At 42.2% G+C, this 25413-nt stretch overlaps 1 protein-coding gene across 3 annotated transcripts; it reads right to left on the bottom strand.

Moving 5' to 3' along the window:
- Nucleotides 1–132: 132 nt before the first annotated feature.
- On the bottom strand, nucleotides 133–24620 carry ipo13b (importin 13b). Of its 3 annotated transcripts, XM_052072746.1 has the most exons (24): nucleotides 24411–24618; nucleotides 23962–24078; nucleotides 19846–19971; nucleotides 19419–19775; nucleotides 17996–18249; nucleotides 14733–14873; nucleotides 13829–13970; nucleotides 13592–13758; nucleotides 13389–13509; nucleotides 12742–12889; nucleotides 12341–12522; nucleotides 12235–12261; nucleotides 11530–11664; nucleotides 9563–9715; nucleotides 9047–9127; nucleotides 8817–8954; nucleotides 8127–8223; nucleotides 5287–5339; nucleotides 3604–3670; nucleotides 2715–2773; nucleotides 2542–2631; nucleotides 2218–2399; nucleotides 1838–1973; nucleotides 133–545 (listed from the first exon to the last, which is right to left on the bottom strand). In XM_052072746.1, the coding sequence occupies exons 2-23, from the start codon at nucleotides 24031–24033 to the stop codon at nucleotides 1877–1879; spliced, it is 2889 nt and encodes a 962-aa protein (XP_051928706.1). In that variant the 5' UTR covers nucleotides 24034–24078; nucleotides 24411–24618; the 3' UTR covers nucleotides 133–545; nucleotides 1838–1876. The 3 variants fall into 3 exon arrangements, 2 of the variants coding, with proteins under 2 accessions (XP_051928706.1, XP_051928705.1); XM_052072745.1 differs by having other exon boundaries at nucleotides 133–1973; XR_007963566.1 differs by lacking the exons at nucleotides 133–545; nucleotides 1838–1973; nucleotides 2218–2399; nucleotides 5287–5339 and having other exon boundaries at nucleotides 24411–24620.
- Between the last annotated feature and the right edge of the window lie 793 nt (nucleotides 24621–25413).

Below are 25413 nucleotides of genomic sequence, written 5' to 3' on the forward strand. Positions count from 1 at the left end.
TGGAATGTGAGAGGAAACATGGAAACTCCACACGGGAAGGCCAGAGCCGGGATCAAATCCACAACCTCTGCATTGTGAGGTCGATACGTTGTAGTACTGTACTTTTAGAAAAACATTGAATCAGGAGTGAGCTGCAGTCTTAGATATATTTAATAAATTAAAGCCAAGGTACAAAAAACAATGTACATTTCAAACACTCCCCTTGATTCTCCACCATCATCTTTTAACTTCTTTCCCCTCACACATTCACACATCCAGTCTGTCACCGTTCAAATCCAAACTCCTTAGACTTTCCAAATCCAGAAGAGGTCAATAGCCCCTAAAGCCTCCGTACCTTCCCTTACTAAACATAAACACATGCTACATGTCTGCAGGCACCTCGGATAAAACAGCAGGATTAGAGTGTGCATGGGAGTAGATACATTTGAATGCTGCTGCTGCTGCTGCTGATGGTCCCCTTTGTCGGTATTTTCGCGCTCTAATCCCGTTGGATCTTCCGTTGAGGCGACCGCTCCCGATTTTTGGGGCGTCTGTTCCATGATGGTCTGGTGAGAAGATGTGAGACTTGAACAAGTGTCTTTCTTTTTTTTTTTTTTTTAGTGGAGTGAAAGATGAGGAGGTTATGTTGATGTACTTGTAGGTCCAATATAAGTGCGGTGGACGGGGGCGCTAAAGATGCAGCTATGAACACGCACACTCAAAATACGGAGCATAAATGACTAATAATATGCACAATTTTGATTATTTTTATAACTGGTACAGGGGTGGGGAAACCGTTGTCCATGGTAGCCCTAAAATCTGGACATACGGGCCGCCGACAGCTCAAATGTGGCATTCGTGTTGTTGGAAATGTTATTTCAATTGGATAGAAATTTAATTCATCAACTTATTTGTCACACGCAGAGTTATGGACAATTAAGTCTTCAATTGACCAAAACTACCTTTTGATGAGTGAGGCGGGTTCCACCCTGGATTGGTCGGCAATAAACGGCAGGGTACAGATCGATAAAAGAAAACAATCACGACATTGACGATTTAGAGCCTGGAATTAACCTGACACACACGTTTTTGGCATGTGGGAGGCAGTCGGAAGACATGCAACATTTCACACATAAGGCTTGAGCCCAGATTCAAGGTCTGAATCTCAGAACTTGGCGGACAGGACAACAACGTGTCCGCCAAACTTTTTTTATCTTGCCCGTGTCCAGACTTTAGGGACAACTTGTTATCCTCCGAGAGCTTTATTAAGCGAAAAAATAACAAATGATGATTCATCAGGCCCTTGTAGCTTCCCCACCCCAGGCCCCACCTCGTTCCTGGCTCGTCCTTTAGTTTCAAACACATTCTCGCGTGGAACATACTCACACGATCATTTAGCAAGAACAGGTAACATCGGGTGATTCAGAATTCCCCCCCATGACATTTACACCAGTTCCTCCCCAGTAGCAGCACGACTTCCTCTCTCGATATAAATATATATCTATTATATGCGTATATTCATGTATAAGTCATCCTGAATGAGTACGTCTAGTGGCTACGTTACCATACCATTTTCATGTCACATGGATAATCACCAGGAAACCACGGGAAGATCGAGAGAAGGCTGAACGAGACCCCTACAACCCCCAAATTGATTCTTTTTTTTCCCATTTTGAGGGATCTTGCAGTGAAAGGAAGTTGGAGGGGACACGAGGCAGCATGCTGGGAAGCTGAAGGAGGATGGGAGGGGGGAGGAGGGGGCGGAGAGAACCTCCCTAAAAGCCACAAGGGTGTTTGTCCATTAAAAGGAGTCCCACGTCTTGTCCCGCCATCACAGGTTGCTTGCCGGCTGTGTCACCTGCTGGGGTTTTTGCTTTTCCCCCTCCGACGTCGGTGCTCAGTACTCAGCGGCGTACTCGGTGCCGTGGAGGCCTCGGCAAAGCAGTGTAAACTCCTTGACGATTTCCTTCACCCGTCGCTTGATCACTCGCTCTCTATGTGAAAAATTACCCAGAAAATGGTTCAAGCATACAATGGAAATGGTCCGGTCAGCAAAGCCCTCACCCGAAACCATACTTTTAAACCTCTAATTTGAAACCATAATCCTGACTTGACACATATATTCACTTTATATGATTTCCTATGTGAAAATTTGTTTGGAAGACAATTCCGTTTCAGATTATGTTGAACTGCTATATTTAAAAAGTTTACATCGTACAAAGTAGCCCGTGGTGCTACCTGAGTATCTGCTGGGAGAAATGGTCCTTCTGCTGCGTCGTGACTCGCGACGACGGGAAGCCTGGCGGTTGCAGCAACACCTTTAGCCACATGGCCAGGAGCGAGAAGCAGTGCTTGTTCAGACTGAACAGCACCTCCGCAAAATGGTCCATCAGGTTCCGAGACGCCCCGCCGCCGATACCCTGGAAGAGGGATCAAATAAAAATACAGAAAGCATCTCATATTATCTCTTATTATCATAAAAGCGCTAACACCTGACAAGTTGTTGAGTAAAATTATAATATGTTGGAGCAAAATGATGACTACATTGGGAGCATTCCACACCTCCAAAAGAGCCTGGATCAGGAGCTTGCCATCCTCCTGCAGTAGCCTGGCAACCGGGGGCACGTCTAAATGGCGGGGCAACAGTTCAGTCTGAAACGGACACAGCACAATCAGCAACACGTTTCCATCTCCATCATCGCACGCAAGCAAGCGCTCACAACGTGTGCACTCACAAAGAAGAAACATGTCGACTTGACGGTCGGACCCTCGGGAAACTTAAGCGATAGCAGCCCTGCGAGTGGGAAAGAAACGATACAATCGCAGTGGTGTCCACATTTTATAGTTACTGGGAACAAGAGTTTTAAAGTAGGTTTCCGTGCCAATAAAAGTCCTGTTTCCACCAAGCAATACAGTTTGGTCTGTACAAGGTTTATTTGTTGGGATGGCAGTAAGGAAAAAAAAATGTAAATAATATTAAAAGCCGTAATCTTAAAAGAATATATGGTGAAATTTCAGGGGAAAAGTTAGACATTTCTTCTGTAAAAATAAGTGAAAAAAAGTCATATTTTTGACATATGTTTATTTTATGAGAATACAGTTCCATATTCTTTAGGTGAAATGTCCATATAAAATAAAATGACGAATATAACATGAACAAAACTAAAATTGATATTACGAGAATTTAGTAGCACATTTGTTATAGTAAAAAATTGTATTAAAAAAAAATCGGATTGAAATAAAAAGTTGTACTATTAAGAAAAAAAAATCATACATTGTAAAGTTGTACACTTGCGAGATAAAAAAGGGACATTTTAAATGATCTTTTCTCAATTTCCTGAGAAATGTACTCATGTGCGTACCTTGATTTATTCTGTTGTCTGAATGGAAACGGGTTAATTACCTACCTTCTGCCCTCTGCTGGACAAGTATTTTATTGTTCTGCCTGTCACGATTAATCAGTGGCATATACAGTATTTTCCAACCAATTAAGTGAAATTGAACCATTTCCTTTGATGACCTCGAACCCAATTTGTACCAAAATGTGATCTTCTGAAAACCGCCTTCAAACCAACGCACGACCCGCATAGCTTGGTGGAAACGTGGCGTCAAGCAGAAACTTACCACAGTGGTATACGGCTTTTACGTCGAGACTCTCAGACGAGTACAAATCGGGCTTCCGTTTGAGAGCCTAGGAGGCAAACAAAAGCGTCGTGTGGGTTTTGTTGAGACCACGCGGTGAGAAATACTCCTTTATCCTACCTGCCTGGTAGTCAGACCTGACAGCAACATGAGACTTGAGAACAGATCTGCCTACCAGGCCGCAGTGCTTGCTTGACTATGCCAAAACTCAGAGAGAGATGCTCTGATGCACAACTCCACAGGGAGAGCAAACAAATTGCAACCAAACGTTTTGAAATAATAACTAGAAACTGAAGTCAAAACTAAAAGGCAATGGTCGTTTTGGGCGGATACTTGAAAACGTAACTTTTTTTTTCCATGCGTGTGTTTTTGGTTGAATACGCAACAAAAGTGTGCAGGTAATCAACATGTGCATATAAAGAGAAATACAACTCATCTCATAAACAACTAATTCAGGATGGAGGAGAGGACAGAGGGAGAGGAGAAAAGATGGAGTTCACATCGATCTATCCATCCAAAGATAGAAAACAAAAGGGAGACGAATGAAGATAACAAAACCAAAAGAAATCATTTTTTGAATAAAACAGACAATCCATCAGCCAATTTGTCTGAAGTGATTAATATTAAAGTTGAATATTAATTCTTTGGGGGCTCCGATTGGCTGTGGGCTGGAATGACTTGTGAGGAGAGGGGAGCACTCAGAGACGAAGCAGTCACCTTGGAGACCAGCATGATGAAAATTTGAGTTAACCGCTACGACTAAGTCGTTGACTTGAAATCTTGAAATGCGTTGACGCTTTATCAGTTTAGGCTACAGATTTTCTGGATGCCGTTTGCGCCTGTATGACTTTTTGTAAAAAATCTGTTCATTAGTGTTATTTTAATATGTGATTTGCAGATGAATTGAATTTAAAAATAAGTTTTAATTTCTATCCCTATTTTTTCTTTAAAAAAAAGGACATGATTCCAAATCGACAGTGCAGAAAATGTGCAAACATTAATAATATTAAGTTCCCAGTTTCCATAGGCAAAGGCAAAAGTGTTGATCCGTGTCTCCCAAAGTAAAATCAGATGTCCACAAATGTTTTCTTTTAATACAACACAAAGGTAATACATCGGCTTTCATGGAGGACTACAGAAAACTGAGAATATGTACTGGGAAGAGGATGAATTTTCAGGGATTTGGACAAGTTTAGAGTAAACAAAGGATAAATCGATCTTTGAAATAATTCTTGATTAATTTGCTAACTGATTAATTGTTGATTAATCGTTGCACCTGCGCTCTGTTCTTACCAATGATATATGTAATCGGTATGAGTGTGTGGTACTTAAATTTGACTGAATTCCACCGTGCTGGCATTTCTCTCCCTCAAAATCGACAAGTCACTGAAGAAATTAAACTCAAGTGAAAGTACCCCACCCCCCCAAAAAAAAGTCTCTTAAATGGCCGCGATTCATGCGTTTAGGTGGCAAGGTGACTGTTACAATGCTGAGCGTTTGGGGAGAAAAGTCATTCCAAAGCCTCGCCGTATGCGACGGGACATTTTAAAGGTCTGTGAAGCGAGACGAGAGGAGGAGAGGAAGAGGACAGAGAGAAAAGGAGGAATTAGAAAAAAGAGGAAGAGAGAAACCCAAAGTGAGTGAAATAAGGAACCAAAAACACACCTGAGCTTGGAGTTGCATAAATGAATCAACAATATCAGGATGATCCCTGGGTCCTAAAATATAATAAAGATGAAACTTAAGAAATCAAAAGAGAATAAGAATAATATACAAACAGCAACGGAACCAATTCAACAGTCATGTGGAACTCAAAAGAGAACTCAAAAGTAGTTCATTGAAATAATTCACATGTGAGTAAGGAACAAAGAGGGGGAACGTAGGGAGGGGAAGGGGGGGAGGCATTTTGGGAGGGGTTGAAGGTGGCGTGTGAGCGCTGGCGGACTCTTGGAGGGAGAAGGAAAGAAAAGAAGAGGCAGGAGACGAAAGACATGGGTCTGTTTTTCGACAATAACAAAGAAAGAGGTAACAAAGAGAGAAACAGAAGAAACCTAAGAAAGAAAAGTGGCTTTGGAGTGGGAACCCAGGAGGCACCTCTGTTACTGTGACGCTTTGGAGGAAAGGGGGACCAATTTGCCGTTGGCTTACCTCCTCACCTTGAAACACCAGCCAGATCACGAGCGCAAACTTTACCCGGCAGTAATCTGACTTTGGAGGTAGTCCATGAAGGCCTTGATAGGTTTTCTTGTCAAACTGAGATTTTTTAAAATTTATTTATGTTAACTTTTGCCCATATTGCTGACCTGTATAATCAGCACCAACAGGGAATGTCAGTGAGTTAATATCGTCATAAAACTTCCTCATCATAATCACAGTGATCAGGATTATGTCGCTGAAGAATGATTTTTTTTTCCCCTGCTATTTTTCTTTCTTCCTAAAATAGAGGTCAGGAGAGTGTGAAGTCAACCCCCAAATTTTGACGCCCCCTGAACAGCGCAAGTACAATGGAACCCCAAGCTACAAACTACCATAACTGGTTCCGCGGACACATTCGAGATGTACCATCCAAGGACTTCGGTATAAACGAATCTTGTGTTTCAGCGAGAGGGCGTTGGCGTGATGGGTCCATTGGAAGCCCGCTCACCAGATCCCCTTTGCTCCAAAGATGAACCCTCAGTGTGAACTCATCGGTCGGCTAAGGTTCAGATGGCCCCGCCTCCCTCATACTGCTGGACACAGACCACGCGACATTTCTTTTCAAATGAGAGTACCAATTACAAATATATCAAAACAAAAACAATGATGGGACATTTGAAGATACGCTTGCAGCGAACAAGCCGTCCAATGGCCTGACACTGATGGGCCACAATTGATGTTGCCCACGACCAACGTCTGTAGTGAGCGCCCAGCTTTTTCCCACACTCCAAACATGTTTTAGGCTCAAACCAAAACTCCCCTGCGGCCCTACATTTAGACACACACACAAACACATACACACGCTTACTCTCACACGCACAATCAGTCGCTAACACGCACGCTTACGCATACTCACACACACTCATTAACTTGCACGCACTCACATACACACACTTGTGCAAGCGCACACACGCGCACACACACAAACATAAGGAACACAGAGCTTATTCAGAGGTCCCCCCCCCACGCAGCTCTAGTAGTGCCGTATGCTACGTTTACATGCCAGCCATGTGAATAAGCGAGCGCATTCTGTGTTGTGAACATACAGTATCGCATCTTACTGAAGAAAGCACCTGCTTGGAAAGGACAAGAGTCAAGGGAGTGAGGCAGCCATTACGGATGCAATCAAATGCAGAGAGGCAGGAAACAGTGGAAGGAAGTGGGGGGTCGGAGGAAGGGGGCAACATAAAGGGGGAAGCGGGAGAGGCAGACGACAATGTGGGTTATTTTTCTTTTTCCCCTCCATGTTCAATGTCTGGCCAGAATGTCCAATTCCCAAAAATGTATTTCCATGCTACACTGGAATAATACATTTGACATCACATTGGATACACGTTCACACTCTAATTAAATCATTTGTATCAGCATTTACAAAGATAAAAAAAAAATGTAAGTAACATTTGATTTGAATGTTAGCGATTGCATTGCTAATCAACACTCCTTTAATGCATGAATTTAATCGTTATTTATTTAACCCTCTAACCATTTTAAATCATGATTGTCCTCATGAAGGAAACCAATAGGCAGGAATCGATACTTGGAGGGGGGGAGGGTGGATCTTTTATTTGTGCCCAAAAAGTATTTTACAATCTATTTTCCTGAGAAGGGATAAGAAAAATCCGCCAAAATGCAATTTATTCTTGTATGGTTACAAAAAATATTGAATCAAAAAAGATCATTTTTTTCCCCTTGTTGAGATTTTTTAAATGTTTTTTTTAACCCCAAATAATTCCACTTTTCTGTTTATGATTTTAGAGTTGTCATATGTAAACAAGCAAATAAATATACAACGTGGTTGAAAGTTCACAACTTAAAAAGAAAAAAGATCAATCAAACTTAAAAATGTAAGTTTTTTCCTCAAATAAAAGAAATCCGACGAAAAAATGAAGTTCAACTTTTAAATTCTATGGTTTAGTGAGCGTCTATTATGAAAAACTGAGTCTATCAAAAGCTTCATGAAGGCAGAATTTTCCACTACAGCTGATGCGTTGGCTCATTATCTTGTGCGTGTGTAGCAAGTGTCATTTCTGGCGAATGTGCTGAATATTTCAACAACTTGACACAGAACATCCAAGTATGGAACATTTGAACAGTGATGCTTTTCCATGTCCCAAGTCGGCTTAGCTTTCAAAATGTAGTCACATCAGTGTTGTCAGAAAGCGTGACTTACACAAAATTAGCAAAAATGCAGTTCCGCTAAGTTTTGTTGTTGTTTTGTTTGCTACTTTTGGACCGTGTGAAACGGAAGGCAACAAACACATTCAAAGATATACCACCGGGGTGCATTTTACAGTATTACCAAGTCCTACCTTGCTGGAAGATGGACAGCGTTACAGAGGTAACAAGCTCAAACAGAGCCTTGATGGGAGGGAAATGCTCCGTCTGGCTGGCGAAGATGTGGACAAGCTGAGAGAGAAAAAAAGCAACACATTCAGACCTCCCATGTAGTCAAAGTCATTGGGCTATTTTTAGAAACGACCACACGCGCGAGACTCCTTGGTAGTGTTGCCCTGGCAACATCTACCCTAAAAGAACGACATTAGAAAACAAGTCAAAAGTTGTGTGTGTCCGTATGCGTGTTTTAGGGGTGTGCAGTGTGTGGACTGAAAGGTCAAAGGGTTTGACGTCAGGGTTAGGGTTTCAAGTTAGTGTTAGGGTTTCAAATTAGGTTTTCAAGTCAGGGTTTTAAAATACAGCGGGGGTTAGGATTTCAAATTTATGTCTTGAGTTAGGGTTTCAAGGCATGGTGAGGAAAGATGTTCGGTCTTCAAAGTAGCGTTTTCAAGTCAAGCTTAGGATAATATGGTAACGAACGTTTCAAGTCAGGTTTAAGGTTTCCAAGCTGGTTTTCCAAGTCAGTGGTTGGGATCTCAAATTATTATTTTTAAAAATAAAGTTTCAGGTTTCAGGTCAAGGTTTTAAATTGAACCTTCAAAGTAGGCTTTTCAAGTCAACCAAGACCATCAAGAAAACCAGGAGCACAGAAAAGAGAAGCCTACCTGTCGTGTGAGGTCGAGGGCCGAGGCTTGGGGGATGGTGCTGTACATCTGTCCCAGCATTTGGCTCAGCTGCGAGACCATGGGGGCAAAGTTGTGCAGCAGCGTCTTGACCGACTTCTCAAAGATGGCGCACACCGCCTGAGGAGCACACGTGGAATCCATTCAACCCACTTGTGAGAACAATGTCACCAAAATCCAGCGTAGGGGGAAGGACGGCATAGGTGACGCACCTCGACCACCTGTGAGTCGTTCAGCCACTTGCCCAGTACGGTCTGGATGAGGGCAAACACTTGCTGCAGGACAACCACCACCTGTTGGCACACAAAAGTACCGCAATCTTTTCACTGTCAGAAACAAAAACGGGAGGGGGGGGGGAATAAATAAATAAATACGGGATATGGTTTTCTGACATTTTCTGGTATAAATTTGATCTTCTATTGGGCAATTTTTCCCCATTTTAAACAATTTCAGCAGCTGTGCGATATATATTTTTTTAAATTAAATGTTCATTTTCAGCTCAAAATGTCTAATGTGTGAATTTTTCATGTTATTTTATTTGCTTCATATCCTCCAGTATCTTAAGTGACAATTTGGGGAGTTTCACCGTATTGTGAAAAGAGGCTACGCTTTTCCTCCAGCTGTGGAAGTGCATCACCACCACATGTCCGCACTCAATATGACACTCATTTTTCTCACTCATATTACATGTAACGCGGGCAGGGAACGGTGGTGGGGGAAGCACTGACCGGGTTGGGTCCCGGTGGGGCAGGGGCCGTTTTGACGGGCGCAGCCGATCCATCCTCCGATTCTTCATCCTGTTTGCTGATGTCTAGCGTGGTGAACAAGTTGGACAGCAGCCCCAAGATGTGGATGATAGCTAATTTATTGGACGGATTAGGCTGAAACAGGAAAGAGAAGAAACAATAAAACCAGCAAAAGAAATCAATCGTGCAATATACACTGGAGTGGAGCATCTTAAATTGGACAAACGGTATCAATGAAAATTGATTTTTTAATGGTTTGTATACAAACACCAGTAGTTGGTTCTCTGGAGTGCCTGCCCACTAACAAGTATGAAGTAAAACTACTAAGTAAATCTTTCGTCAGTTGACTATTTCTGGTTGTGAACAATCCTTTGAGAATTTGGATTTTGAATTTATACAATTTGCCACTTTTTCGGGAGGGTCATGTTGTATACTCCAAAAATACATACAGTGACATCGCGATACACACGCGATGAAGAAAATTCCACAAACAAATGCCAATTGCATTTTCACCACCATTACAAAAATGTAATGCATACAAATAACTTCTTTACCCCAAAATACATCTCTGATTTTGAGTTCATAAACCAGTCTTTGGTTCATGACTAAGGAGCTTAATTTGATTATTTAGCATGATTTGCATTCATCTTAATGAACCCACGTGAGAACAGCAACAGCCAAGCGGTGAACATTCTGTTTGTACATCATATCAACAACACCTGACCATGAGTATAACGCAATAAGATCAGTTGTTTTGCAGGCTATTTCTTCAGGAATGCATGTCCAGCCACATCTTGTTCACTTAATGAGTCAGAATGTTGGTCGCTGGTGTTTCCATGGTGATGTGACGTAGTATAAATGGCCATGCTTTATTTGAATATTCAATGCAGACTCTTAGGGGTTGATGGTCTGCCCACTAGGAGCCACTATTTGTCTAGCGACGGGCGTTCGAGGCGATTTGCCAGTCTGATGTCATGCTGACGAAGCAAATGCGAGAAAGTAAACAACGGCTGGGAGGCAGCGAGGATCGATGAGGTCGTGTGTTACTCTGCGTGTAGGCCGCGAACAAAGATGAAGGAAAAGATTCATCTTGGCTCACGTCTGGTGGCGCCCCGCAACCATCGGCGGAAACTCTGTTACGTGTTTGTTAATCAGTAGAAGAAAAACGTCTCCTGTGTGCCGCACAGGTCTCCAAATATGGACTACTTCAAAGCGGATACTAAAAATGGCTTTTGTGACTGACAATTGGACGTGGAGCTTGGGCATCGCAACATAGAAGGGGCTTCTCAGAGTTGCTGTCTTTTCTGACTCATCTTGTTATTGCCAACCATTAAAAAAAAAGAGAGAGAGAACCTCTTCAATAACAGCTAATTTTGAGCAATTTGATTGATCTGTCAAGAGATCAGCAGTGAAAATGTCATTTTGATGGCAAAATAATATTTTTAATTACCTGTACAAGTTTACAAACTACCAGTATTTAGTAGTAGTAGTAGTAGTAGTAGTATTTAGTAGTGTGTGTGTGTATGTATGCGTGTGAAGACTTATAAATAATTCTTATTTTTCTAAATACATTTGAGAAGAAGAAAAAAATAAACTAAAATCACCTTATCATTATGGGATATGGGTCAGGTGTAAACATATTGGGGAAAAAATATTTAATTCGTTTTGGAATGAGGCTGTAAGACAAAATGTGAAGCGCTGTGAATATATTTTGTTTTGTGTTTCGAGAAAGAAAATACCACTGTATTGTAAAAGGGAAAAAAACAATAGAACCCAAGGAGAATGTAAAGATACAAACGTTTTATAATGTGTACTTACTGTACGTACTGCAGTATTGTGTGTTGCATGTGTGCTATCAAAAGCTGTATACAGTGCAGTCATGGTACTACTGCGTTACTATGTGTGTGCGGTGTGTGTAAATGTGTGCGCAGGGGTTTTGGTCCACGTACCGTCTCCTCCGCCAGCTTCTCCAGTTGCTGGATGTAAGGCGTGATTAGAGAGTGAAGATTCCTCAGAATGTCCTCCACAGGTAGCGCAGAAAGGAGGAAGCCCAATGCCTGCATCAGCCACATGCACTGACTCGTCTAGAAAAACAAAGGAGGCCTTTATGAGTTAAAAAAAAAGCACAGTTTTAAATCAGCATAAAATATGGTCAGACAACCACACCAACAAATCAGATCTGTGAAAAAGAAGAAGACAAAAACGATCTTTCAGCTTTCAAGCATATTTTGGTTACACCGGCTGGATTGAAGGTCTCTGTCCAATTCTAATTTAATTTGATTTCCTTTTTATTTAGTTTTTTTCACAAAACATATGTGAAAGTTCCTTGCAGATTTGTCCAAATTACACCCCTTTTTAAAATGTTGTATATAGAGAAGATGTCTGGCAGAAGTGGTTCTTACATTATGCTATTTTACATAGTCATTCATAATAATCAATCTCAAATCACTGAGCCCCAAACAATGTGTTGAGTCACACTAGATTGCAATTAGAGATCCTCAGGTGTGACCTATGTGTCAATTTTTTTGTGGATTTTTTTTTTTTATGCGCAAGATGTTAAAATATGTGACGTAACTCATGGCATATCTGCAACGAACCATAAATTGAATTGAACTGAATTAATTGAATTAAAAAGTGCGAGACCATACACTGACCTTGTGGATCTGCTTTATTAGAACCTCCTGCATTAAAAAAAAGAGAGAAAAGTTACTATACGCACAATGAACCATGACGAATAAAACTAATTTAAAAAAAAAGTACCTGAGATACGGCTACTATGTTGTTGGCATAAGGCGGCAGGTCACTTTTGCACTCGCGGCAGATCTTCTTTAGTGTAGAAACGGATGAGATGGAAAGGTCCGGGTTACCCAGAGCCTGTAGGACCAGGGGCAGGACGCTACTCAGCATCACCGGGTGGTCGGCCAACCACTCAGCCAGAGCACCTAGTAGATGGATTTACAGTAAAGCAGGGTACACGCATAGCGAAAAAGGGACGAATAAGAGCCTTTTTCTCCCCTCTCCAATTTCTCCTGGCCATGAGTCATAATAAAACAATTTGAGAATATATAAAAAACTATTTAAAAAGTGTCCTGCCTGCTCACGACACCTTAACAGAACAGAAGCAAAATTGTCTTTGAGGAACATGATGGTAAAAGTCTCACCAATAGTGAACATCACTGTGTCAGCCAGCTGAACATTGTTGATGCTGATTCTGGGGATGAGGCCTATGAGGCCCGGAATGACGTCAGAGTAATTGACGTCTATCGTCTCCGCAATGGACTGGAAACCGTACAGCAAAGCCTCTGTGTGCTGGAGGAGGAATAATCACTGTGTTTGTGTATTTTTAACAGTGACAGCAGAATAAGCTACTCTTTTTTTTACTTTAAATAATATGTACTTTATATGGATCTCTGGAATGCCTACACGCCCATCAAGCATGAAATTAAACAACCAAGTCAAGATATTGTGTAATTCTTCTCCAAATGCTTCTAATACTTAATTGATTGCTCGGTGAAATTTTTGATGCAGTGGGGGTAACAGGTCCATTGCATTGGATGAATTGTAGTGTATGAAGTGCTGCAAGCACAACTGAAAATGCTACGCCACAAGATGAAAATTGTGTCAAGAAAAACATTTGCTACCTTCCACCAAAATACACAAAATGGAGTCGACGTCATGACTGCAAGTGAAAAGGTATGAAGAAACGATTTGTGTTCGAGTTTGGGGTTTGTGCTCCACCGCACGATGACGAAATCTGTAGTGAAACATTTTTCGAAACGTCATCTCAGCAACACAGAATCCCACACACCTGCCACGACGTGGGCTGCTCTGTATTTGTCAAGAGTCGACCCAGTTTGTCATAGAGATTACTCAGCAGCTCAGCACCCAGCATCTCGTAGACAAACATGAGCGTGTCAGAGATGTCCACCCTGAAGGAGAGACACTCTATATTTAGTCTCTTTCAATTAAAAAAAAAACAAAAAAGTTCCAAGTGCCCACAAAGCCACAGACCTGTAGATACGGAACTGCTCTTTTTCATCCGAGGTCCACGATGCGTACTCTTGGTCCGAGGGGAACTGGGCTTTGTGGAGCAGAACGTCCACAAGCTGGAAATACACTGGCCTGTACACTTGCAGGTACACTGCTTGCTTGTTTGTCTCAAATAACATGATATCATCCTGGAAGACAATAAAACACAATCTTAAGAAGTGTGACATATAATCGCAGATAGTCCACATGAAGCCTTACTTGTAGCGTGTACCAGAAGGTCAGTGTGAGCGAGCTGGTGGTCTCGTTAACTGGGTAGTGGCCGGGGATGCCTGTGCAAAACATGATCATGTTGACTAAAGCAAGGAAGCTCTGCCAGTGATCCACCTGGTCCAGCAGAATCCTAAAACAAGAGAAAGTGGAAGAATGTTGGATGCAGTTGATATGTATTTGACTAAAAACGCATGATTTCAACTTCAGGCCGTGCTTATTTGACTCTCCTTTCAGTTAGCTCATAATCTGCATTTTAAAATGTTTTGTTTTCTATTTCTTTTTCATTTATACCAATTTTTTTTACTGACATCAGCTCTTGTCATTTTTATTTTTGGAACACAACAATTTTTGGTGTCTTCAAACTACGCAATTTGTAGTGTAAACTTTTTTTTTTAAATAAAACTCTCATTTGTCAGCAGTAAATGTTCATTCCACATCTCAAATTTAAAAATGTAAGTTTTCCCCATGGTCAGTAGAGCGTCTCTCCACTTTTTCACATTTGCTCCATTGTAGTGCAGTTAGCATGAATGCTAGCAAACTAGCACCATCATTCAGTATCAACTACCGGTAATAAACCACTAGATGATTAAAGTAAATGAAACTGAAGCAAAACCATGCCAAAAACACCTGCCGGATGCTGATTAGAAAACAGGATGGTGCTTGCAAGGTGCTTTTTAAAAAAATGTTGGCTATTACTGGAATGCTTACATCTTGGAATCTGTACATTGTCACATGCTTGGTGCGCTGTTTAGGTAAAACTGATTCACCAATTCGTCAGTTTGACTGAAGAGATTCTTTTGGCCTCATTCAAAGCTAATTTAGACAATGACAATTTTTGAGCGGTTTATGTGGATGTGTATAAATTTTGTTCAGAGACAAACACCAAACCAACCTGGAGTGGTTCTCTCCCAACGTAACAGCAACGCGGCAAATGCCGTGACAAGTCTCCATGTCGCCGCTCTGGACGGCCTCTCTGAGCTGGTCCTGGAGAGCCAGCACTGGAGGGACTAGCTTCAGCAACGTGTTCACGTACCTGTACGACACACACAACAACAAACAAACAAACAATACAGTTAACAACTGGTCTAGGACACCTTGGTGAATTCAACAGAGTACAAGCCCTGAAATTCGCCAAAAATAACCCATTAAATAACGGGTCCTTGAGACTTTTTTGTGCATTCTGTTATGATAAAAAGGGGCAATCAATTTTGTGCCGATTGGTGAAATTGATTTTTGGGAGGGGTTTTTTTCTCTATTGCCAACGAACCACTTTAATACAAAATTGCAGATTTCCTGTTCTAATTGGTCGATTGGTGAAACTGTCATTTTTTTTTATCTGTGAAAATGGAAACTAGTCCCTCCTTGGTGTCAAGAGTTATTTATTTCCACCTGATTCAACACACCCACGAGTTACCACCTACACAAGACTAAAATCAAACCTATTACTGAGAGGAAAAACCGGTATGCGCCAGTATATTGTCTTATTTTTCATCTAGATCTTCCTCACGCCACTAAAACACATTTACACACAGGTCACTCATTTGGATTGGCTAACACGACATTATGAGACAATGTCACCTTTAATGCGATCATGCGATAGCGTGACATTTAAAGATCAAGAGTGTGTGTGTGTGTGTGTGTGTCCGAAATGTCACAGATGATGTGGATGTGCGAAAACCCCCAAAAAATTCAATTAAAAATGGTTGTGTGTGGCAATGTTTCATCTTAAGGAGAATGTCGATAACGAGAGAGCGAGAGCACGATAGAGAGAGAGAGAAAAAGAGACGGACATCATTTTACCTGCGTGTGAGTCTTGCCGACGGACTGATTACTACTTAAATCTAAACGAGCAACTCTGCGAGTAGCACTTAAGGGCGTATTCATTTTTAACCAGCGCTAGCTGTGAAGTTGTGGGTCATGTCAGACAGATGCCTTTTCTTTTTTTTGGGGGGGGGGCTTCAATCCATTTGATTGAACATTTGATTTGATATACAGTAGGAACCTCGACTCAACAGACACAGGACTTACGGACTGCAGATTTCTCAAGACAGAATATAGAATTTAGTCGCCTCAAAACAACATTTTATACAGCAGCTTTGTAAATGAGTAAATTCCAGAATTGCTCGCAGTTAAACCCAGACAACGTCGCTGTGGCGCAATCGATAGACTGGTCCATGTGTTTCCGGGTTTGCCGCTTTTGTCACAGACTTCCAGTAGATTGCAGCAGGGTCACATATTCACCTACATGGCGACCATGCTGGGCAGGGAGACTTTTACATCAAAGGAATATATGGTGGCCATGGAAGCTTGGCAAACTGTCCTGTCAAAGTCCTATCAAAAAAAAAAAAATGGCCACACCCCAGAGATGGTAAAAAACGGTCTAATCTAAACACAGAATTCTGATTAATATGAGTTACTGCTTAACTCATATTAATCAGAATACTGTGTTAAGCAGTTAAGCAGTAACTCATATTAATCAGAATTCTGTGTTTAGATTAGTGGGGCTCTATAGAACCTATTATTTTTTAAAAAAATTGTGTTGACTTCCACTTTAAGAAAAGAAGAGGCATTAGGTGGGGTCAGGGGGGGTCCTATTGTGCTCTCCTTGCTCCCCTTCAATTATACACTTCATGACTACTCCCTGTTGCGACCCCCTGCGCAATTACCTCAGAGACAGGGGGAAAAGGGTTGCCTGGCAACAGGATGCGGCTGGACCAATCGTGTGCCCTGTATGAGTTGATTGTGATGAGTTGAAACAGAGGGAGAGATCCCGAGGCAGGGAGTGCGGGAAGAGGACATAGATGAGAGAATAAACATCAATCTATAGATTTATGGTGGAGGTAAAAATAGCTTGAGGCACGCTTGCCACGAGAGCTAGTACATTACTCATCCCATTAAAAGTGACAGGTCAGCGTTTACATCCTGCTCCTTTTGTGAAGCAGAGGTAAGAATCACCATCCTATCCGCTCACCTCTATCATCGTGCTCGCTTTCCTGCTTTTGGAGGGAATGGGGTAACGAGCGCTTGCCACATCTGAATCGACCGGTCGCGATGACATCTCGCCCCGGCACTGTAACCATAGCAACGCCAGCCAACCAAGATGTGCCGCGCTCTCCTTCCACCCCCTCGTCTCTCCTCCCTCCTTTTAGCTGTCAACATGCCCCTGCATCACATTCCTTCCTCCTTTATGCCCAGCCAGCGCCCACCCATCCTGTCTGCTCCTAATGGAGTTAAAACGCTCACAGTTCTCCAAGGCAAATGTTTCATTCCCAATGGGCAGTTTCAGCCTCTTTACAGTGGAATCTACATTGTAAAATGTTGAGTTTGAACATCGCTGTGAAAAGCATGCCTTAAATTGGCTATATCATGGGAAGTATGGCCCAACCAATGAATTAGCCAGCTGATTATATCGATTAATAATAGACCTTTTTGAAATTATAATAATCAACCAGGAGGAAGTAAGGGCCCACAACTATGAAAAAGCAAAATAAAAGATGAAATCTCATAAAATTATTTTTTTAACATGAATCACGATGTACGTGCTTCATATCAGTCTGTCAATAATATTGTATTTTTTTAATACCTATTTCAAAAACATAAAACTAAAAACTCACTGGTTAAAGATGAAAACGAAATAAAACACAACTACCTGGGGCGGGGGGCATTCAAAATATCTGGCAGAAAAAAAAAAATTCCAAGGACCTTCCATTGGAATGTAGTGGAATATAAAAATGAGCATTCATGTTCCTCCAGCAGTGCACCATAAATGCTTATTGATGGAGGACGTTACTCCAAAGCGGTATCGTCGATGCACTCACATCAACCTTCATTCGTTGTTCATACAATGTAAGCGTTGCGAATTAATACCCTCTTGGAATCCATGCGTGACAGTTGACCAACCATCTTAGGGCTATTTCATCTTTTTAGCTCGCTCATGATGTCGTTGGACATTTTTTTTTACTTGCCTGTGAAGTATGACGCTGACAGGGTCAGAGCTGGTTAACGCCGGAGCTAGCAAATTGTTTCAACACCACATACTGTATACATCCAAACACGCCAATATGTGATGCACAATATACACAATATATTTATTTATAATATATTATACCTTATACCCGACTTCTCATTTGGCTTTGCCCAGACATTGGCACGCACCTTTGGGAGTCTAGCTGTGAGATGGCATTGACCAGCGCCTCCACAGCGGTGTCGAAGAGCTCAGGGTCAGACAGGGCAACAAAGCAGTCGTGCACCAGATCTTCGCTCTCGCTGAGCGGCACATCCAGCAGCACCCAAGACGACAGGCAGCGTAGTACGCGGGCCTTCACTGCGCCGGGGCTGTCTGTCCGGCGCAACAGTTGCTGCAGCAGCGGGCACACGGAGCCCCACTCCCGGCCTAGGGCACCCCGAACCTGAAGAGAAGAATAATACCGTATTTTTCGGATTATACGTTGCTCCGGATTATAAATCGCACCAGCCAAAAAATGCAAGGAAAAAACATACATAAGTCACACTGGAGTATAACTCGCATTTTTTGGGGGAAATTTAATTGATAAAATCCAACACCAAAAACAAACGTGTCATCTTGAAAGGCAATTTAAAATAAAAATAAAATAGAGAACAACAGGCTGAATAAGTGTACGGTATGCTAACGTTACATGACTGACATGCCTGGTCATGTCAGTAACGACGTAACATATTATTCAGATAACTCTAGGATAAGGAACATGCTAACAAGTTGACCAAACTATCACTTTCACTCCAAATCACTAAATCCAATGAAATCTTCATCCTCTGTGTCACTTTTAAACAACTCCCCCAACTCGGGAGGTAGACGCAAGGGAGGTAGACAATGCGCCACTTCCTCTCCTACGTTGCTTACGTCAGACTGATCGTCGATTTATCAACAATGGTTGAGAGCGCCCTCGTGTGGTTCAATGTGAAATGACACAATCATGTGTTAATAATTGCACATACGTCGCTCCAGAGTATAAGTCGCACCCCAAACTGACTTATAGTCCGGAAAATACGGTAATTGGGATTTGTTACTTTGTAGTCTGATCATGTAGTCGACTTAGTTGAACTTCCAAAGTCAAACCTCACCAAAGTTATTTTTTTTGTCTAGAAAAATACACATCCACAGTAGGGTTTGACGTTGTTGTTTATTGTCCCCTTTAGCTTCCACCGCAGTGTCTGCTATTCTGGGGTTCAAGTTAAATAATCATAAGAAATGCAAACATTACAATAAAAGCAAACACCTTAAACTCGAAAACCAACTTAAGTATATTGAAGACTGTGAATTTTCCATTGCAGGAAATGTTGCTTTGTTTGTCGACATGTGGGCTGTGACCAGTTTAATGTGATTTTCCCTTCTCATGACAAAAGTCAACTTAGGTCCACTGAAAACTGTACAGTGAACTGTCCACAGAATCTGGATGTGAATGCTTATTTGTTTTTATGTGCCCTTGCCTGTGACTGACAACCAGTCTATGATGGCGGCTCCAGCTCCCCTATTAATTAACCCTCATGTGGACAAGCACAATTGAAAACGGATGAATGGAAGTCAACCATACAGACATACCTGTCCCTTTCTGTACTGCGGCAACCGGCTGGTCTGGAACTCCTCTGGAAGGACAGTGAGGAGCTCCAGCAGTGCCAGGCAACGCGCCCGCCCGTCAATGCCTGCGCCCTCTTCCTGGAACACCCGCACCATCTCGGCCACGGCGCCGGGCCAGGCCTCGGGCATGGTGTTGAGAGCCAGCGACGCCAGTGCCACGCACAGCCGCGTCAGCACCATCTTGGCGCCTGAGGAGAAGCAGGCGATCTGCGAAAACAGCTGGCTTTTCAGCGACTCATACTGGTCGCTAGGGATATCCGACCAGTAGCGAGAGATTTTGGTGTGGAGCGCGCTGGCGCCGAAATACTGGATTTCCGGCACCTGTGGAGTGACATGATGAATTACTGTTCAATTTTATGACCACATATGTGACAGCGTGTGATTTTTCTACCTTGTCTGGGCTGAGCAGAGCCCAGCAAAACTGCCAGGCCTGAGGAGACACCTGGGCTTGCATAAGCCACTTTTGAGCGAGATTCTTGTTGTCGATATTGGGATCATAGTACAGTTGGTGGAGTGCCTGCCAGCAAAGACACACAGACAGAATACAACTCCATCAAATTAATATTCCAGACAATCACTCAGTGTTTACAGTAGAAACCAGAAGTTTGCATGTGGGGTTTTATTTGTCAGTCTGATATGAAATCAAACTAAAATTTTCCTGTTTTAGGTCAACCACAATTACCAAAATTATTCCTATTTGCAAAATGCCAGAATAAAGAGAAGATATAATCACTCCAGAATGTGCGTCAGTGTTTATCTTCCTGGCCATTTTACTGCATGAAACTCCTTTTTATTTTGCCTTAAACTCCAGGTCCACTTGGCATAAAAGTTTAATACGCCAGCAACATTGTTTAATATCCCCCCCCCACCCCCAAAAAAGCCCCAGGACACTTTTTACGCTATTAGCAAAAGCGGTGACCTAAAAAGAAAAAAACGGTGCTCTGAAGTACAGCTGCTGGGTAGTACTGAGCAGCAAGGAGGGTTAAAGAACTCAGTCGAGATGAATGATGGCTTAGGAACGCACACGGGCACAAATTTGAAATCAAATCGTGGTTTTTACAACAGGGAACCATCCATCAGCCACAACATTAAAGAAACTGAAAGGTTGGGCTGGGCAATAATCATGCCGGTGAGAGCTTTCATATTTAAATTCATACTGAATCTGCTTGAATGTAGTTGAAGCGGTAACAAATATTCAGTAGTATCTCATAGTCCATTCACTTCATTTCCAATTTTGGTCATGCTGTCATGTTTTCTTTTTTGCTGTGTATAAAAGCAGAATAAAGGAGATAAATGAAGTGTAAACCAGCTCTGGCAATCTTCCCTCACTGGAAAAAACAAATATGCATTAGGATGCCCTCACGAGTCAGCACCGCTCGACTTCCCATTCAGCTAATTGCGCTATTATAATTAAACGCAGTAACACGGTACAAGGGGATCATTCGTGCAGCTCACAGGCCTCACTTTATTTCCCAAACCTTAAGACCTCGCATTCCAAGATTTAAAGGAGACTTATTGTGCATAAAAGAGTTCCCAGGTGTCTTATAAACAAGTCCCAACATGCTTTCCTCAAAATACGCCAAGGATCAAAAAGTTACTCTTTTTTGGTGGTGCTTTTAAGGTAGATTTGAGCAAGCTACTGTAAATACCCCGTCTCATATACTTCTGGGCCAATGGTGAACCTGGATTTCGTTACCATGACGACCAGGGCCACAGTGCTGACTATAGTCACCACTAATTGCGAAATAGAAAAGTCAGGTTTTGACATTCAATAGCAGGGGCACCACATCTGGGGGGATTGGCAGTGTTTTTATTAGTCTGGCTGTTGCTTGAAAGTGGCACTGGATCTTCACCCATCCTAAATGATATTACGATGGGCAAAGAACATTTGCGTAGAAGTGAAGAACACTCAGATGGGCAGGTGTGCAGGCATTTTGAGATTCCACCACCTTGTGCTGTCAACTGTAATGGCCATCGAAGTCTCCTTGGGCTCACCATGCAAAGTGCATTTTGACGTTAATTCTCTGAGCTATGCCTCACTTTGAACACTATATAGCTACAGATAGAGGAAAAACCGCCTGTGCCACCTGGCTGCACCTGAGTACATTGGGCTGTCGACAGACAGGCCGTAAGAGGCGGAGGAGTGACGTGAGTGAGAAAATGTCCCATCGGTCACAGCCTCGCCATCTGCTCTAAAATTATTTGTTCCAAAGCCGCACTAAACTGTGCCAACTGACTCAAGCTAACACGAAGAGGCAGCCGCGAAGGATCAATGACGAACAATCAAAAAAAATAATGCCTGCTTTCTGGCAATGTAATAAGAGCCCAATATTTTCACATCTTTTCATACAACTGCATTGTTGAAATTGAATATTAAGAGGAAGAGAAATTATTAATAATAACAGAAAACCAAAGACAAAAAAAAAAACTTTTGTTGTTAGCGTCAGATGTTTTCAGTCCAGCCCACAGCAAAAAAAAAAAAAAAAAGGAGGAATTAGCTTCATAACAAGTCATGATGACAGAGATTCTGCGGCGTGTGGACTTCAAATGCTCATGCTAACAACAAAGTGGCGCGCTGCCCTCGTCTTTCGCTTTAAGCGGCTGCATCAGTGTGTGGCTGGCGAGTGTGGACAATGTGTAACGTTGTCTGTCTGACCGAAGAAAGAACAAAAGTGTGGCTGCTGAGCCAGGAGGCATCATCTCCATTGCCATGTATACAACCCCCCGCCCTGCCACAACCACCCAAAAAAAACAAACAAATCCAACAACACACACACACACAAACCTGCCATCACAATGGAACACACACACACACACACACACACAAAACCCGCCACTACGATGGAACACACTACACTCACTCGGTAAGTTTTAATATCCATCATTCAGTGTTGAGCTGTGGTTTTTGGAAGCAGGACCTTTGGTGGATGCTTACCCAATTAATGCACCTCTTAATACATCACAATTATAGAAACCATCAATGCAATACATTTCGATAAAAGTAATGATTTGCCAGCACCTCGAGGTATCTTGGTTCCAAGGAATGCATTGAAGGATAATGAGGACTCTCATTTAGACAAAAGTAGTGCTTTCCCAGCACCATATTGTATCTCTCAGTAATTACAAACCATTTTAGGGGATGTCACCCTACTTGCTGATTTTCGCTAGCCGCAGCTGTAATTCAAGCTCATAATTCAAACGCGATGTAGTGGGAGAACACTTTACAGTTGCCATAATATCTCACCTTCACGGGCAGGAATTCTGTAAAAAGGGTCATTTTGTGGACTCTCAGCATCAAACAGGCATGTGGCTCATATAGTTTATACCACCTACATCAGGTGCTTTCACCATATGTTCATCACCTGAACATAAAAACATTCCTAATGAACCCCTCAGACACATTAGTTGAGTATACAGTGGTTACTCCGGGTCCTGTCTGAATGATGTTAAAATGAAGGAGTACAAAAGCAGTATCATCATTGTGCCTTTAATGACATCGCCATCCTCCATGTATGCCCCTCCCCCTCCACTTTGCACCCCCCTGTCTCCCACAACCCTCCATTTCAGCACATTACCCTGCCCTCTCTCACACACACAGAAACACACACCTTCCTGTCTCCATCCTCCCCCAACCATCCCTTCGGTAGCGTCTGGGGCCACCCAGCAGGGAGATTTATGACAGCAACACAACACAACACACACAGTTCAACACCCTAAATCAATGTACAAAATGGTGGATGAACAGGTATTATTGTTGCTTTAAAATTTAAATATCTGTGCAAATCACCCGACTTAACGTCAGGCAGCATCACAGAATTGATATATTAAGAGGATAATATATATTAAGTATAATAAGATTTAGCACTATTATTAACTGGTAAATATGTCAGCCAGTCAGAGAAGGGGTTCCTCAAGTAGCAGACGAAAATGGGTGAGAAGATTAGTTGAGAACAATTAAATGATGTTGTTTTACATGAATTTGAAGGCATGTTTTGACCAGATTTTCTCAGGGCAAAAATCACAAAAACTTTGACCAAAACAGCATTTTGACTGCCTGTCATTTTGGGGAAACCGTGTCATGTTACTAGATATTAAGCTATTCGTACTTCTTGTCAAGAAGTAGCACCGTGAAGAGGTGGTTACCACGATAGGTTGCTCAGGGCAAAAATCACAAAAACTTTGACTAAAACAGCATTTTGGCTGCCTGTCATTTTGGGGAAACCATGTCATGTTACTAGATATTAAGCTATTCGTGCTTCTTGTCAAGAAGTAGCACCGTGAAGAGGTGGTTAACAAGATAGGTTGCTGCAATATTTAACCATACAAATATTCTGTTCCAGTGGGCCAAGTTCATTTTAGAGACGTATCTATTTGCGCTGTTTGTCAAGGGGCACAGCGTAAAGATGCAAACTACGAGGTTAGATTCTCGTGCTAGCACTCATGTGCATGTCTTGTCAGGTGCTATGCATTTGCACAATACAACATTACGATCAGTCAATAGCCTCACCTTTTCAACGTTCTCCACGGTGAAGTCCAAGGCGTCCTGTGTATTTGCTATCCTCCCCGGTGTCTCCATCATATCAACCCCCTGTGGGGCACGGAGCTGTCAAATGTCCCCTGACCTCTTTAAAAAATAAACACACAGAAAAACGCATACGTTTACAAATAAAAGTTAGATTGGCTGGTATCACAATCGGGTGTTAATGGATGCTCGCCGGCGTGCTAACGTTTGCTCGCCCGTCTTGACAGCGGCGAGCTAACCGATGCTAACGCAAACCCATTGAGTATTATGAGTAACATTCAACACTGCTAGCATAAGGCTAACTTTAGCAACGCGCGCCTCCCGTTATGACACCCGCCGTCAACAAACAGTAAACTCGATACGAGCGATTAATTCGTGGAAGCCTGCGCCTGACCCAGTGGGTAATATGACAATCATAGCGAGTTTTTCCACACCTTTGTGTCCGGAGGAGGAGAGCGACGATACTGTCCGACTGGCAGCTTGATGCCGCTGCTTTGCTTTCGCCTTGGAACTCTATGATGCGTTCAGGGCTGTCGGAACCCGTGCACGTAAACCCGCCTACACCGCGCACCGCTGAAGACCTTCAGATCGTTCGTTATTTGTAAATCTTCCATTTTCTCCTTAGATAACAATATCGCTCCAATATGCGTCACCCAAAACCGCAACGATTATTATTATACTGTATATTGACAGTACGGTGACGTTATGTTCCTGTACGCAACACGGTTTGGGCAATGTTAGCTGCGTTCAAATATTGAATTAACCATGGCTGTCAGTCGTCCTGTGAACGAACGAAAACCAGCAGTTCCTCAGTAAACGCTGCGAAATTTTATATGGAGGTATTTTATTATAATGTTGTCCAAACGCAATATTGTTCGGCTAAATGTACAGCGCAATGGTGCAGATACAACGAAATTGGGGAGCAACTCCAAGCTTCTGTCATTAACGGATAATAATTATAATAGCTACATAATAACTACAAATGTTTAAAAAATGAAACAAAACGAACTCTAATGTTAAAATGGGAGCAAGCCACCTTTGTTATATAGTCAGATATGTTTTAAATAAAAAAAGTAGCTGTAATATGGAATTTGTTTGGTGTTATTGTGAATTCTGAGCAGTGATGGATTGTGGGAAGAAGTCGGTTTGTTCTGGTCCTGATGGACTTGGCATATGGCAGAGTCCAATCGGTCAAATTCGTGGCAGTATTGAAAATATATGGGACGAAGAATTTATAATAATCTGATTAAACTTGGCATATGTTGTTTTTGGTGCCACAAAAATATATATGGTGTGTGAAGGGGTGAACGAAAGGCATTAACTTTGTGTACTTTGGAGCTCTTCAGTCCAATCCATTCATTGCGTTCATTTTCGGGCAGATCTGACACATTCAATATGGCGGCGCGCATACGTATCAAATAATGGGCCAACGAAAAC

The sequence above is a fragment of the Hippocampus zosterae genome, chromosome 8 (assembly GCF_025434085.1).
Source record: "Hippocampus zosterae strain Florida chromosome 8, ASM2543408v3, whole genome shotgun sequence".
Taxonomy (NCBI): Eukaryota; Metazoa; Chordata; class Actinopteri; order Syngnathiformes; family Syngnathidae; genus Hippocampus; species Hippocampus zosterae.

Bases quoted from the DNA above. Each gene is read 5' to 3' on its own strand.
- ipo13b (XM_052072746.1), bottom strand. From the start codon at position 24,033: ATGATGGAGACACCGGGGAGGATAGCAAATACACAGGACGCCTTGGAC. The intron at 13,510-13,591 runs GTCTGTGGCTTT...TCTCTCCTTCAG, and splicing joins GAGCAGTTCCGTATCTACAG to GGTGGACATCTCTGACACGC. The intron at 9,128-9,562 runs GTCAGTGCTTCC...GTGTGCCAACAG, and splicing joins CCCCACCGGGACCCAACCCG to GTGGTGGTTGTCCTGCAGCA.